Below are 16,682 nucleotides of genomic sequence, written 5' to 3'. Positions count from 1 at the left end.
TACAATATTATTCACAATAGCCAAGAGATAGAAGCAACTCAAACGTCCATTGGCAGAAAAATGGATAAAGAAAGTGGTATATACATGTGATGGAATATTATGCAGCCTTAAAACAAATCCTGTCACATGCTGCTCTATGGATGAACGTTGAGGATGTTATGCTAAGCAAAATAAGCAGTCACAAAAGGACAGATATTGTATGATTCCACTCACATGGAGTACCTAAAGTAGTCAAAATCATAGAAAAAGAAAGTAAAAATGGTTGGCAATGGCTGAGAGTGAGGGGAAAAATCAGGGTTTAATGGGTATAGAGTTTCAGTTTTGCAAGATGAAAAATTCTAGAGATCTGTTATACAACGAAGTGAATATATTTAAAATTAATGAACTATACACTTAAAAATGGTTAAGATGGCAACCTTAATATCATGTGTTTTTCCACAACTTAAAAAGAATATTTAATGATATAGAACATATTCCTGATATATTAAATGAAAAAGGTAAATATGTGAATAATATAATATCCCTTATAAAATACTTAATACCTTCTAAATCTTATAAAATACTTCAGAGTTGTATACCAAAACATCAACATTTATTAACTCTGGCCTAGGGCTATAGGTCTTCATTATTTCTTTTATTTCATCTGTAGTTTCTAAATGAATTTATAAAAACATTTTTAAAAAGCTTATGAGGGGCCACAAAAATACAACATTGGCCTTACGAATAGAGATGTTAGTGCTTGCTTTATTGGTATTTTAGAGCTAACATTTTAAAGGCGTACTTCAACTACGTAGATCTGGCCAGAAGAGAAACTGCATATCAGTACTGAAAATATGAAAGGTTTCATTAGCGATGATTGAATTTTGAATAGTGGCTTTGGCACATGGGACCAATCACGTAGCAGATGTGCTCATGTAGCTGTTGAGGACAAAGAGTTGAAATTACGGTATTATTCCTCCAGATTGTATGTTCATAATGAAACCAAAAAAACTGAGAATATGGGTAAGCTAACAACTCATCTTTAACTGTTTAGCCATCTCATAAAATTAGCCCAAAAAGTGCCCACTGCTGATCTGGAGGATGTTTTGCCACTCGCTGAAGATATTACCACAATCCTCTCCACGTGCTGTAAGTCTACCTCTGAGGACTGCATGGCCAAGGAGGTAAGAGAATCATCACCATCATGTACCATGTATTGAGTGGTAGGCACTCTTTCTAAGCTGCTTTTTACATGCATCATCTCAACGAATCTTCACTCATACCCTATGATATTTAAATATATTGGTAGCTCCATTTTACAGATGAGCAAACAGAAGATTAGCAGGGATCAATAATTTGAAGTCACACAACTAGTAAGTACAAAAGTCCACACACACGACAAGAATGAGATTATCTAATTCCCAAGACCTTTCTCTACCTGCACAGCCTAATACAGTATCCACTATTGATTATAATTAATTAAACTTAAATAATATTTAAACTTCTTGTTCTTCAGTAACACTAGCCACATTTCAAATGCTCAATAGCATTGGACAGTACAGATACAGATCATTTCATCATCACAAAGTTCTATTAGACAACATTTCAACCACCAAACTATTAGAAGCTACTAATGTTTTTTATCATACCTGTTATAATTTGATGGTCATCTCAATTTTCTTCACCATTTTTAATTTACATAATCTTTTCAAGTGGATATGAATTTGAACAGTTGCTTTAGATAAAGGTCGCTCCAAGTCTGTGGACCTTTTTAGGAATAGATATGTTGTGTTGCCTGGTCTTTTTCCATTAAGAATACATGTCTGTGTTAATAGGTGATTTCTATAACCTGACTTATAACAGCTAAGTAGAACTCTATTGTAAATATCTATTGCATGTACTGCATCTACCTTCCTAGATATACCGTATTTTTAACCAGTCCTCTATTATTGGATTTAGGTTGTTTTAGTTTTTCAATATTTTAAGCAATGCTGCCCTTAATAGCCTTATAGCTAAATCTTCCCTTCACCCATAATTATTTCATGAGAATAAATTCTTGGAAGTCAAATTGTACATTTTAAGGCTATTAATAGATTTTGACAAATTGCTCTCCAAAAATATTCTACCAATTTACTTTCTAAGAGCATTCACACTGACTTTTATATATATCATGCCAGGGTTTGTAAGCCTATGTAAGCCTTCCTTATTTTTAACGAGACCAAATAGGAAACTAACAAAGTACAAACTCACAATTGCTTTTGTAGCTGCCTGAATACTCACTAAAAATCTGTGACAAATTATCCACGAAGAATTCTAAGTTTCATGACTGTTGTCAAGAAAAAACACCCATGGGCATTTTTGTGTGCACTTACTTCATGCCAGCTGCCCAACCACTCGAGCTGCCAGATGTTGAGTTGCCCACAAATAAAGAAGTGTGCAGTAAAGGAAATACCAAAGCCCTCGATCAGTAAGTAGCTGATCTGAGTACTTTTTTTTCTTGACAGTATTGATATTCACTAGCATTAAATGACAAAGAAATTAAATGGGAAGAAATCATAAACCTTTATCTACTTTCATCCAACTAAGAAAAGAACTAAAATACACCATGGGTTGCATATACCATGAACTGCATACACTGTGAGTATATGCATACTTATGGTGAAAATATATTTCACAAATAGTTTGAATTAACAGGTCAGAAGAATTAATTACCAAAATTAGCTGAATTTAGATGGAATTTGGACTGAAACTTTTATTTACCTTTGTCTAAATACTCATTGTTTTTATAAATGCATAGACAGCAATGGGATAAGACGATAGAAGAATTTACACAAATCTACCTTCACAGAAAGGTACTTAAGGTACCTACTTGATGCTTTATATAGGGTTTATTGTATTATAGTTGCACAAAAGACAGTTTCATATGCATTTGACAGATGTTTACATGTAACATATACAAACGTATATATAATACACGCAGTTTTAATTCAGTATTAACTAGTCACAGTAGCTTTAAAGCAACTATTAACTTGTATTTCTATGAGAATATTGTTTTTAATCTACAATCTGTTGATTTGGAGTCAGTTTTAGCTAAATCTTTTATTTTCAATTAAGATGCAGAAGCCAGATGTTCTGCCTTTATAATAAATGTCAAATTTCAAAACATGACATGTATATACAAATCTACACATGTTAAAGAGTATTATCTCCTTTCCCCCCTGCCAGGTATACATTTGAGCTGAGTGGGAGGACTCATATTCCAGAAGTATTCCTCAGTAAAATACTCGAGCCAACCCTGAAAAGCCTTGATGAATGCTGTCACTCTGAAGACTCTGCTGCCTGTTTTAAGGCTAAGGTCTAATTTGCTACATTTTCTTTATCAAATAGGTCCAGGGTTTGCAAACTACAGCTCACAGGCCAAATCTGGCCCAGTGCCTGTATTTGTATGTATGGCCTGTAGGCTAAGAATGGTCTCACATTTTTAAATGGTTAAAAAAAAAAAAAGTATTTCATGACACATTAAAACTATGAAATTCATTTCGGTATTCATAAAGTTTCATTGGAACACAGCCATACTCATTGTTTATGCATTGTTTATAGCTGCAGATTGGCAGGTTGAATAACTACAACAAAGACTATATGTGACTTACAAGGCCTAAAATGTTTACTATCTGGCCTTCTGTAGAAAATGTTTGCCAATGTGTGGGGTAGATAATAAACACTCCTACTGATACATTACATGGAATTCTGATTTAATACCTCCTGGAACAGCATTTTAAGACAAATAATTTTATGTAGTTATTGTTTTCTTTCAGGGCCCTCAACTGAAGAAAGAACTATCTTCTTTCATTGACAAGGGACAAGAACTATGTGGAGATTATTCAGAAAACACATTTACTGAGTACAAGAAAAAGTAAGGAACTTGTTCTGGCTGTTTCCTCCACATTTATCGACAATTTTATCCTGATATTGCGATTTGAAAGCATAATTGAAGACTTGAGATTTGCTAAATGAGTAATAAAAAGAGAAGATGCATTTGGGGCCCCATGACCTCATGGTTAAATTCAGCGAGCTCTGCTTTGGTGGCCCAGGTTTGGATCCCAGGCACGGACCTACACCACTCATCAGCAGCCATGCTGTGGCAGCGACCCACGTACAACACAGAGGAAGACTGGCGCAGATGTTAGCTCAGGGCGAATCATCCTTAAGCAAAAAGAGGAAGATTGGCAACGAAAGTTATTTCAGAGTGAAACTTCTTCAGCAAAAAAAAAAAAAAAAAGAGAGAGAGAGAAGGTGCAATTAAGAGAGTTTTGAAAAGTAGTCAGAATCTAATATCTGTGTAAGAAGAAACAGTTATTTTCTGGGGAAAAAAATATCATATATATCTGATGAGATGTTGATTAGAGTACAACCACAAAAATATAAATTACAAGATCTGCAGGGACTTGATTCAAAAAAGACAAAATTAGCCCATAGTTTATCAACATTCTTACCCCAAAGCTATCTGTAGATGTCACTGTACATAACTGAGAAACTATACAACTGCTGAAAAATTCTAACTTCACGGCGTATTATCTGACAAGATGACCCAAACTTCCAGTCAAGAGTAGTATCACCAATCACCAACAGATATTCTGTATTAATTGGAAATTGAAATGTCAAATCAATCATGTTGTACAATAGTCGTTTTTCTCAAGTAAAAGAACACAGCATTTCTTTATAAGCAGGTGTTAACACTAAGATAATAGGCCATAATAATGAAAGAAGTTTTACTGGTTTCCCGGAAAATGTCTGTTGAGAAGACCATGTCATTCTCAACTTCATTAAGTAAATTTCTTAGACCCATTTCAAATCATCTTGAACAACATGGGCCTCAAGTAAGCACAAATAGAAGTCCACAAAAAGACCTTTCTAGAGAATCCCAAAAGTAGGACACATCCTTCAATGACTCCCATGAAGTCTACTTTAGCAAAGCTCCAAAAGAAAATGAAAAACTGTGAAAATGTAAGTTCAGAACAGTTATTTCCCAGTTATCAGAAAATTAATTGTATAATTAATAGACTATTATGGAGGCAGTCTAGAATAATGTTAAACAGAAAATGCAAGATTAAGTTCTCTGACAATAGTTTTGAACTCCAGGATTACATGGGGCAGTTGAGTGATAATTTATATAATCTCAATACATTAAAAATGCCAATGTAGTAAAATTGACATTTAGGGTTATAATAGAGAAGATTGAGATTACTGAGTCTAGGCATTTGAAATCCTCCCCTCCCATCCTCTGAATTTCTTCTGGTCTGACTTGCCTCCCCTCCCTGCTGGGACCAACTCATTTCAATAATGCCTTTACCAACAAAATGGTCCCTCTTTCCCTCTTGTCCTTTCCCAGCATCTACCCTTGCTAACCCCAACTCTAGTTAAATTTGGGTCTCTTCTACCTCCCATTGCCTACTACTGGGCTGGCAAGTATTCTTGGACAAAGTAAAACCAGGCGGAGTTGTCCATTATGAGGGTAGAGAGCTACGAAGATCATAGTTCAAACTGGGAAAGAATCAAGAGAATTCAAGTCCTATCACCATCTTGAAAGTGAGATGGAGAGCTGGGTAAGAATAGAGCTTAAAAACCAGAGCCAAAGATTCCTGATCTTGTTTCAGTGTTCTCCAGCACAGCCAGTTGAGAAGTAGGTAAACTGAGGGGAAATTGTATAAAATATGCAAGAAGAGAAAAAGCATTATGGTGGCATGAAGTCCTGTAAGAGAAATCTTCATTAAGGAGTTTGAAATCTAGAACAGGAGAGAAGACGAAAGGTCAGGGAAAACAGAAGAGGAAGTCATTCAAGTTGATATAATTGAGCCAATGAAAGGGGAAAGACTGGATAAAAATACAGCAGGAATTTGTATGCTTACTTTCACGATCTTAAAAGAAGTGCAAATTTCACCTTCTAATCTCAAATTGAGTCACTAAAAATCATTCCACAGATATGGAATTTTCTTGAGGGGCAAGTATTTCTATTCTCAGTTATTTATTTATTATTATTATTGTTTTTGTATGAGGAAGATTGTCCCTGAACTAACATCTGTGCCAATCTTCTTCTATTTTTTGTATGTGGGACACTGCCACAGCATGGCTTGATGAGTGCTGTGTAGGTCCGCACCTAGGATCCAAACCCTCAAATCCTGGGCCATCAAAGCAGAGTGCAGGAACCTAACCACCATGCCACCAGCCCAGCCCCTCTATTCTCATTTTTTATTGTAAAAGATCTGAAGTGGCTATCATTTTGCATTAGAAATGTTTATAAAATACATCTAGTAAAACCTTACCAAAAAAATGGTCTTTCAGACTGGCAGAGCGATTAAGAGCAAAGTTGCCTGATGCCACAGCCACAGAACTCGAAGAGCTGGTTGAGAAGCGCTCAGACTTTGCTTCCAAGTGCTGTACCATAAACTCACCTCCTCTCTACTGTGATTCTGAGGTAAGAAAATTCGACCCTCCACTATCACTGCATGGTATTTTAAGAACTTATGCCCTCGGATTTACTCATTTCTTTCTTGTTATTGAAGTGCCATCATGTGGCAGACTTTTCCTGGTGCTATTATAACATTTTTGTCTTTACAATGAAAGTAAGAAAAATGACTGTTTCCGTGTTATGTTAATTTGAAAGCAAATTAAGACAGTTGCGAAACTTATGAAATTTTACCCTTTTAATAAACAAAAGTGTTTGTGAATACAGGCAGCACAGTATAGTGCAATGTTTTTCAAACTGTATGTTGTAACCTATTAACAGTTTTAAATGAAAGAGAAAAATAAGAATATAGTAGAAATATTAGTTCATCTCACATAGTAAATTTTTCATGAAAATTTTATTTTATATATAGTATATATGTATTTTATTATATATACGTATATAGGTATTAGTAGGTAGATTGATAAAAAGATACTTTTAGAAAAATGAATCATACCATACCTTCTATCTTAATTGTAAAAATTATTAAATTAAATTTTGCTTTAATAAAAAGAGAAAAAGAAATGCAACTTAATTACTAAAGGTCACATAAATGTTTCTTTACCATAACAGTTATTTTCTAAAAGTTCAAAAAAGATTAATATTAAAATGTTGGAGTCATTTTTAATTACAAGTTTTTCTTTTAGACAATATCAATTGGCTTCCAACTCCAAAAGATAAAGAAATTAGAACTCATATTTTCCAATTTCTCTCACTGCTCCTCAGAATTTGTTAGTTATTCAGTTCCTCTCTCTTTAAATGTGATTCTCCCTTTCTCTCCAATCCCCATCCCCCTCTCATTTCCTCTCCCTCCTCCCCACCTTCTCTCCCATTCTCCTTTCCCCATCCCTCTCGTCCTCCTCTCTATATTCCCCTGTCTCTCTTAAATGTATTTGCATAGATGCCAGATCATTTATTTTTTTACCTGGTGCATAACATGGGCTGTTCCAACCAGACCTTGTGTTTTCTGATAGGAAGTGAATTAGTGTATCCCTTTCACTGCACCTGAGCCTACTGGTTTTCTCCTATAAACCGCTGTGTGAGGCTGGTGCTTCATCTTCTATCCTTATGTAGACTGAAGGTGTAAAGGAGGGGAGGAGAGACCAGTTTAGGCTGTGTGGGTCCATCATTAATAGACCTGATCTGTGCTTTCTCTAAGATTTTGTTAGGTATCCTATATAAGAGTTTTATCCACCAAGTCAGTATCTATCCTATTCCATGGGGAGATGTTTTGCTGGCCTTTTTGAGATAACATTCAGCCCATTTGTTCAGATCTTCCATTTGACCTGTAACTCTCTAGCCACCATTTCAATTACTTAGAAGAGTCAAAGGAAAAGGAGAACTCTTCATTCCACTTTACTGCTAATTTGGAGATATTAATGACAATTCCAAGAATTTTGTTGTCTCACCCACTCCATTTCTGAAATATAGAGGCAGTGTTAAGAGCAACTCTATGCCATATCAAAATATTTTCTTCCTTAGCCCACTTCTTTCTGATACTATGTTATATCCCTTCCCTGCTCTGGTGGTGGCCAAGATTTTGTTGACTGAATTTTGTTATTGTTTATTTCATCATGTGTTGGGGAAGAAGCATTTATGACCCATTTTTGATCCATCATTTTTGGTATATAAAATAACGTAACTATAATATAAAAGGCAATACCACTTAGGCTAATGACTTAATGCTAATTAGAAGTCCTTTTCTATAAATTAAAGAACTTCCCCCACCCTCTAAGAATTCACAGGAGTTTTTATCCATTTATTAAATCATTAAAGCAACAAATCCTGGTTTCATTTTATTATTCTATTATTTTTCCATTCTATTTCTATTATTTATTATTCTGTTAGAGCATGTTTGAAAATCTCCAAGAACTAATTTTAAAAAACTCACAAAAGTTTAAATGTACTAAGAAGAATATAAAGATCATCTACTGTAATTTTGCACTCAGTTAATTCCTTCCAGAGATCTTTCAGCCTCCATTTAAATACCTAGGGTCAATTTATTTTCTCCTAGTGGTAACCTATTTCATTGCCAGGTAGCTTCACGTATGAGAACATTTTCCTACAAATTAAGCCATGATAGTCCCCCTCATAATTTCTGCTGAGTCTAGTCTGGCTTTCTCCACCAATTAGAAAATGTCTATTCTCTGTTCTCAATAGCAGCTCTTTTATACTCAAAGTAACTTGTTAAAAATTAGGCTGTGTATCTTTTAAAGTTTTGGGCTATGTATATCACTTCTCTGAAGTTTTGTTTTGTTTTGTTTTTTAGTGTATAGTGCCTAAAAAACAAAGTCTTAATCAGTTTGACAAATTGAGTCACATCATTTAGTTCATTTTTCTTTATTCTGATTCCTCTTCCAATTTCTACATTTATACTCTAGGTCCAAACCTATTTGCTAATCTTGTTTGTAACAATTTATAAAGTCAGAATTCCAGATGAAATGAGTTCAATAAAATAAATGCCTATTTTTAAATTCTGCTGAGAAATATATCATGTTTATCTGTCATTAAAATTCAAACCATGTAAGATTCTAAACATAAAAACTAAAAGAGTGGGAGTGTTGACATATTTTGGTCATTATCGGCATCAAAACATTTAACACAAAACACTTAAATTGAGCAGTTCCTCTCTTTACTAACAATTTGCTTTTGGTAACATAACAGCTAAATTTAGGTTGCCTGATCCCAGAAAAATAAAATCGTCTGACCTAGAAATTGTTTGCTACCAGCAGAATTTGCTCTGAGGATCTAATTTAGTAATTAAAAAAAGTCTAAATTTTTTTTTTACATTCTATCAAAAATATCATTTTTGTAATACCCTTCCCCAGTCCCTTTATTATGTGTTTATCCAGGTACACACTTATCTTTTGACAAATTGAACTTTATGCACAAAAACACATGCTTCCTTCAAGCCTCTTGCTTTTTGTTTCTTTGAGTTGCTTTTCAGTATGTTGTTCATTATAACATATTACCATTTTAAAACTTTGTTATTTTCAACTACAATGATGAGAAGGCAGGTTTGTAACTTTCTATTTTCTTGCTTTATAACCAGTAAATTTATAGCAGTGCTGCTGCTGAGTAGCCAATCTTTCAGTAATTGATAAAGAGTGAGATAAGTGGAGTTGTGGAGACACTTGCACACATTTGATTATTTAGAGGACCTACAGATTAGACCCTCTGCTGTTTCTACTAGCCTTTTGATTGTCTTTCTACATTGATCTTATTGATCTCATAGAGAGGTAAGCCAGCTCGCCTCTGCTTTCTGACTTCATGTTAGGCAAAACCTGTTGGAACAGCTTTCGCTTTAATTCTCAATGCTCAGTGTGAATATTTGTCCCACTTATCCTATAATATTTGGATTATAATTTATTGTTAGATCTCCTTGTCCTATATTTGCTTGACAACTTTTTCCTTAAAAGTAATGCCTATCCATTACATTCACTCCAAGTCACTTATATCCAGGAATCCATCTCTCTCTGCCATTCTAAATATGTTTGGCACAGCCGCTGGAAGAGTGGCAAAGGGGCTTCTGAACCATACTAGTGTTCCATTACGTGGTAATCTACCCTCACCCTCACCCTGATCTTGAAATGACCAGGAAATAGAACAAGCAGTAATTTTTTTTTTTTGGCTTTGCCATGGCACTCTCAGAATTGGTTTATTTTTTCTTTTATTCCATAGAGTCTCACTGACTGCAGAAAAACTTGCAGTAGCAAAATTAGACTTGAAATTATTTTTTTCCTCTTCATCATCATTCAGGCAGGGCCTCCTTATCCACTCTTCTGAGAACTCATTACCATGCTTCCTCTAAGACGTCGCAACAGAGTGTTAAGGGGCATCAACTATCATTTCCTGAAGGATTCAGAAAGCCACTGTTACGTGCTGGAGTTATCATTAAAATCTTGAAAACATAGAGACAAAAGCAAATACCCAATTGGAAGCTGGGCAAAGAGGAGACTGACTCTCTCTCCCCCTTTCTCACCCCCTCCTCCCTCCCGTTCTTTCTTCTCCTCTCATACTTCAAGAAAAACTGGCATATCCACTGTAGTTTTTATATCTCTCCATATAACTAGATTTTATGATTCTCAATGTCATAGCCAGCATTTATTAAGCCATTACTATATTTTAAGCAGAATATTAATACCCTTATACATGTGTGTGTTTATAGAATAATCTAAAGCAATTCTAAATGGTAGGTACCATTTGAATTCCCCTTCTACAGATGAGTTGAATGAGAAGATTTTCCTAACATCACGTAACCTCTGCGTAAGTTTATTCCGTATGTGTCTGTGACTCTCATTCCATGTCATTGCCAGACTTCAGCTCTAATTTAGCTAACAACAACAAAAGCAAAGTATTGATATCAAAAGACTATTAACTATTGATTGAAAATCTAAACTTATTGTTAAAATAGCAAATATGATACCAGGTCAGTAGTATCACTCTGAATCCCATTCATGCCACTTTCTTGGAATCTTCTTCCATTATGCATACTCTTCTTTTGCTTTAACATTTTCTTTTTACTGGCTCTGTCTAATTTAAAGTTGCTTATCTCCTTAACTTAAAAATAATAAGTTACTTTAGCTTATTAGCATTCTTTTCTAGATATTTTTCTGTCTCCTTCCCTTACAGCCAAGATTCTTGAGAGTAGTGTACACTCACATTCTTCACATCTCCTATTAATTCTTCAACCCTTTGCAGTACGGCTTCCGGTGGTACCATACCCCCAATGACAAGGTCACACTGAAAATCTCCCTCTTGCTAAATCTTACCAGCCTTCTCTGCAACATACCTGATACCCACAATTATTCCTTCCTTCTTGAAACAATTTCTTTGTCATCTGTATTATCATATCCTACCTTTTGTCCTTCTATGATTCTTCTCTTCTTGTGCTGTTTCACATTGTTCTCTTCTTCCACCTAGCCCTTAAATTTCTATGTTTTCCAGAGTTTTTTCCTTAGTTTTCTTCACTTTCCATGTTATCTTTTCCCCCCAAGTGTTCTCATCCACAGACGCCTTTAATCTCCAAATCTCTACCTCCAGCCAGGATCTCTCTCTCAGCAGCACACTTTTTATCCAACTGTTTATGGGGCTCTCTTGTCCCACAAGAAATTCAAACAACATGCCCAAAATCTTCCCCTTGAAACCTCCTCTTATATTTCCTAAATTTAGGAATATCACCACCATTAACCCATCGTCCAAGAGAAAAACAGTGGTCCTTGATTTCTCCCTTTTCCATACACATCCAATCCAAGCCCACATCCTATCAATTGTAACTCCTCAGTATCTCTCAGTCTCCCACTTAGCTTCTTCTACGTTGTCAGTACTTAAAGTTAGGTAGTCCTTTACCTGGATTAGGGCCTCCCAATGGGTCTCCCTTCTCCAGTCCTCCGCTAGTGACTCACACCCAATTCTATCTCTATACTGATGTCAAAATAACCTTTGTAAAACACAAAAAGGTTAAGGTATTCTTCACATTCTTTCTAAATTGAAGTCTTTTTTTTTCTTTTTGTGAGGAAGATTAGCCCTGAGCTAACATCTGTCGCCATCCTCCTCTTTTTGCTGAGGAAGATTGGCCCTGGGTTAACACCCGTGCCCATCTTCCTCTACTTCATATGGGATGCCTGTCACAGCATGGCTTGACAAGCGGTGCGTCGGTGCATGCCCAGGATCCAAACCCCGAGCCGCCAAAGAGGAGCCAGTGTGCTTAACCACTACACTATGGCGCTGGCCCAGAAGTCCTTTTTTTTTTTTTTTTAATCGAGAGAGTTTGGACCCTTGATTTCCTCTTCAGCCTGGTCTATCACTACTTCTTCTTCCTCCTATATTTGTTCTCCTGAATTACTTGCAGTTTCCCAAGTACATTAAACTTGCTCTTACCTCAAGAGCAATTTTGCGTGTAATGACTCATCCTGGATTGCCCTATCCTCACTCTATAACTTGGCTATATCTTACATTAAGCTTTGGGATTTGATTTAGACATTACCTCTGAGAATCTTCCCCTGACACTCAAGCTCCTCTGTTCTCCCTTAACACTCTGTACACACCCAATGATTAGCACTTATTAACTATTGTCTTTTTTTTTTGGTTAGGAAGATTAGCCCTGAGCTAACATCTGTTGCCAATCCTCCTCTTTTTGCTGAGGAAGATTGGCCATGGGCTGACATCCGTGCCCATCTTCCTCTACTTTATATGTGGGATGCCTGCCGCAGCATGGCTTGATAAGCGGTGTGCAGCTCCCCGCCCAGGATCCAAAACTTCGAACCCCAGGCCACCAAAGCAGAGTGTGTGAATTTAACCACTACACCACTGGGCCAACCCCTATTGTCATTTTTTTCCTGTCTGTTTTTCCTAGAACACTGTAAACTCTTCAAGGGCCGGGATGGTGTAAAACTAGATAAAGGTGAAGAGTAGTCAATAAGAAGTTCAATACAGAACTGCATTTTGACAAGAATCCTTTCCTCTAAGCAAGGTTCAAATTCCGGTATACCTCCTGCATGATCTAGTAGTCTACAAATAAAATACTTCATGAATTAAATAACATTCTTTTTTCATTTCAGATTGATGCTGAAATGAAAAATTCCCCATAGTCCTGATGCATGTGTATTGTCTTAGGTGAGTATTGTTTTTAAAGGCAGCAAAGATTTGTACAATGTATTTTAAAAATCACAGAATGCGAAGGAGACTTTCAAATTATTTATTCTATTATCTATTCAAACGCGTTTTACAGATGAGAATATTAAACATCTGGAAAAATTAAGGAGTTTACACAACCAACTTCTGACACATTTAGGACGAGAATCCAGGTCCCCAGCCTGGTACTATCTCCATCATAACCTCACATCTAAGATCATGATGGCATAGAGATCATTTCAGGGATTTTGATGCATTCAATAGAAAAAAACATGAGTTTAAAGACAGAATCCAACAAGTCTTAAGGATAACACAGTAGTGTTCTTAGGAGGAAAGAAACCTTCTTCAAATTAAAGCAAAACTGTTGAAATATTATCACTTGCTTCTTTCAGATATTATGTTTTCACCCATTTAAAAATGCCTGATGAAGATATTAAGAGCATAAAATAGTTTAGACAGAACTCCATACCTTAAACTGAAAGTAACCTCAACTCTGCACATTTCAAAAACATTTCCTTTCTAGATTCAATTGTATTCACTTTAAAGATATTACTTCTAAGATTAAAAAGTGATACAAACAATGATTTTGATTTATCTCAGACCTTAATTGAGCTGAGGTTTTTCAATGATGTAAAATTCTTGTTTCACTGATTTACAGACAGCTTTCCCCAAAATGATAAGGAAGCAAAAGCCATTGAGTAATGAAATTAAATAATTCCACTGTATTCAGCCTTTCAGCTATTGATGATTTGAATTAACTGAAACAGTAAGAAAGAAAATTAACACCCTGAGAGACAGAACACTGGGGATGGTTAAGGAAACTCATTTTTAGAATCACCCAATCTGGATTAGAATCCCCACTCCAACTATCTCTGTGAACTTGAGTGAGTTAGTTATACTCCCTAAAGCTCAGTTATTTTGGCAACAAGAAAATTACAATATCTACCTCTCAGCATTGTTGTACCAATTAGGTAAGATGATGACGTATGTAAAATATGACCAGAAAATAGTAGCAGTGATACCAGCAACGTTGCTGCTGCTGCTGCAGCAGCTTCTACTACTGCTGCTAATGTGGATCTTAACTAAAACCAGTTTCACTGCCTAAACGTTCTTGCACTGTGGCATGTAGATATTATGTCCTAAAGGAAAAGTAAGTTCTTTGAATAAATTCTGGGGAAAAAAATTAAGTCACACATGAAACTAATATGTTATGTCAATTATGCATCAAAAAAAATTAAAAGCCAAGTTACTTAACAGTGTAAATATACTGGAGTTAAAAATAGTACCTGGTCTCTGTTGCTAAGCTATTCCTCTTCCCTCATTTAAATTAATCTAGTCTTCTTATATCTCAATCCACATGTAATCTCTATAGAGTTAAAATTCCAATACACAACAGCTACCTCACCTAGCATTCTTCAAGATTTCTCAAGCTTTAATAAGAATTAAGGTTGTTTGGAAAGCTATATGATAACTTTGCCTTTGAGTTTGTTTTCACTGGACTACTCTATAGGAACTCAGAGTGCATTTTCTTGGTGTCTCATGTATATTCTTTCAGGCTCTAGGAACAAAAATTGAAGTAGAAGAGGATATCCTAAGAAAAGAGGAAGCAACACTAATTTGATGGATTAAGAGATTTTTTTTTTAACCTAACAACTTTCAGAAATACTTTTAATGCCAAGTCAACAGGTGAACTCAGTTTTTTCAGTGACAGATTAATGAAGATTCTAATATACTGGTTTTTCTGCTTCATAGTCATTATCTTCATCTTTAGAATTTTTATCACTGTTCCTGAATTGGTCAATATTTTTCTACAGCCTTTAATTAATCCTTCGATTTCTGCATCACCCGATTGGCCACCCAAACACATTTTGATCATCTGGAAGTAAGCCCTAAAAATCACTCATGTATTCCCTTCCATAGATTTCAACAATGTGCTTTGACTCTTTGAGCTCAATTTTATCCACTGCCTGTTTATTATAATCACAATCTGCAATGATAAAGGGCTATCAACACTGTTATATTAGGAGTAGTTATGTGGCTTTGAAAGAGCACATTATACATTGCTCACAAGGTTGTAGGACTGGGACGCTTGATATCCAGAAATGATGCCACAACCTAAATGTTTTATTAGGTTTCCAGAACACAGCCAGCAGATTGTGGTTCTTGGGTTCCAGGGAGAATTTCATAGCTCTATAGGACAACCCTGGATTCATTCTATTATCAGCAGCATTGCCCCAAAACAACACAGGCCCGTTGTGAGCTGCTCTGGACCTAGAACTTGACTTAATGATTCCAGTCTAAGTGGTGAGCACGTTTTCCCCCAGATAGACCAGTCTTTTCATTGTATTTTAAATTGCTCTAGAATACATCCGTTTTCTTCTGTGATTTTTCTGTTACTATAACAGGTAAGCTCTCCAGTGGCAGAAGTGGCACATATCATTCAGTGTGAAGCAGTTCCTAGAACTATTAAACCAACTTTGGCTACCTATGTATTTCTTTTCAAAGAAAGCCTCCCCCTCTTTAGAGATTTGAACAGCTTATAGAAGCTGAAGTCTTTGTCTCAAGGTGTTCCATCCTTAGGTACACCTACAATTCATGTCTTCCATCAATAGTTTGACGCTATTTCAGTCTTAACTGAAGTCTTATAAATCTGAATTGTCATCTTGACAGTTATTGGTCCCCTAATCCATTTCTTTCTTCAAGCCCCAAAATTGATTGTGGCCACATTTGCACGCCCCATTGGAGAGGGAATTACTGTCTCTTAATAAATCCCACAAAGCCAGTTATCTTTTTTTCCTTCAGCTTTGGAAACAATTAGTGTTCCCCGGGTTGCCAAAAGATAAAGAAGTTGGCTCACGCTGCAGAATCAGATTGGACGGAAAATACTACCAGAATCCCACTCAGCACAGCCGGGTGCTTATACTATAAGAAAAACATAAGTGAGGGAAACACAGATATGTCTCCCATCTCAACCTTATTCCAAGGCATAAACTCAGTGAGGACAATGAAAGATGGAATTTCTTGCACCGTGCAAATAGAATTATAATACAAACCTGTTGTTGTGTCTTGGAAAAGAGAAAAAAAAAATAAAAAAAGAGACATTTGCCTCATTCCAAAGTAGAATTCTCACATTCAGTGTTTTACTAAAATAACAACTACTGAACTTTTATCTCAATCCCATGATCAGTGGTCTCATGTGTCATTGGTTGCTACTTTTGCTCTGGCAGTGATTATTCATTCTCATAAAGCAGAAAGTTACATACATCATTAGTTCAAAGGAAAAAAAATTGTGTGACGTACTTTGGCGTAACAACAGTGACGGCTTTGTATGCAGGTCTTGGGAATTTCTTACATTTTTTATTCTGGACCCATTAGGTCAGCCATAGTAGATGTGGGTCATGCTAGACAGGTTTATCTCTAAACATAAAAATAACCTGGCCTTATATACATCTGTTGAGCAATATTATGACTGTTGACCATTAGCTCTGCTTTTCTAACGTACTTATTTCCATTATTCTAATTGACCTAGAGCTGGAACCATCCTGGGAATGACATCTGATGGCCTAAC

General features: G+C 35.8%; 1 protein-coding gene across 1 annotated transcript in view; it reads left to right on the top strand.

Annotated features, from left to right (window-relative positions):
- The window catches only part of GC (GC vitamin D binding protein), a 32,406-nt gene extending 19,335 nt beyond the window's left edge, over window positions 1-13,071 (top strand). The window contains exons 7-12 of the mRNA XM_004419158.3: window positions 1,034-1,163; window positions 2,244-2,446; window positions 3,205-3,334; window positions 3,795-3,892; window positions 6,319-6,451; window positions 13,042-13,071. Of these exons, the coding sequence (XP_004419215.1) occupies window positions 1,034-1,163; window positions 2,244-2,446; window positions 3,205-3,334; window positions 3,795-3,892; window positions 6,319-6,451; window positions 13,042-13,071 (724 nt within the window). The remainder of the gene's footprint in view (window positions 1-1,033; window positions 1,164-2,243; window positions 2,447-3,204; window positions 3,335-3,794; window positions 3,893-6,318; window positions 6,452-13,041) is intronic.
- Window positions 13,072-16,682: the final 3,611 nt, after the last annotated feature.

This window comes from Ceratotherium simum, chromosome 8, assembly GCF_057802395.1.
Source record: "Ceratotherium simum simum isolate JZ-2026a chromosome 8, ASM5780239v1, whole genome shotgun sequence".
In the NCBI taxonomy this organism is placed as follows: domain Eukaryota; kingdom Metazoa; phylum Chordata; class Mammalia; order Perissodactyla; family Rhinocerotidae; genus Ceratotherium; species Ceratotherium simum.
The sequence above is the reverse complement of the archived record's forward strand: the minus strand, read 5'-3'. Positions and strand labels throughout refer to the sequence as shown.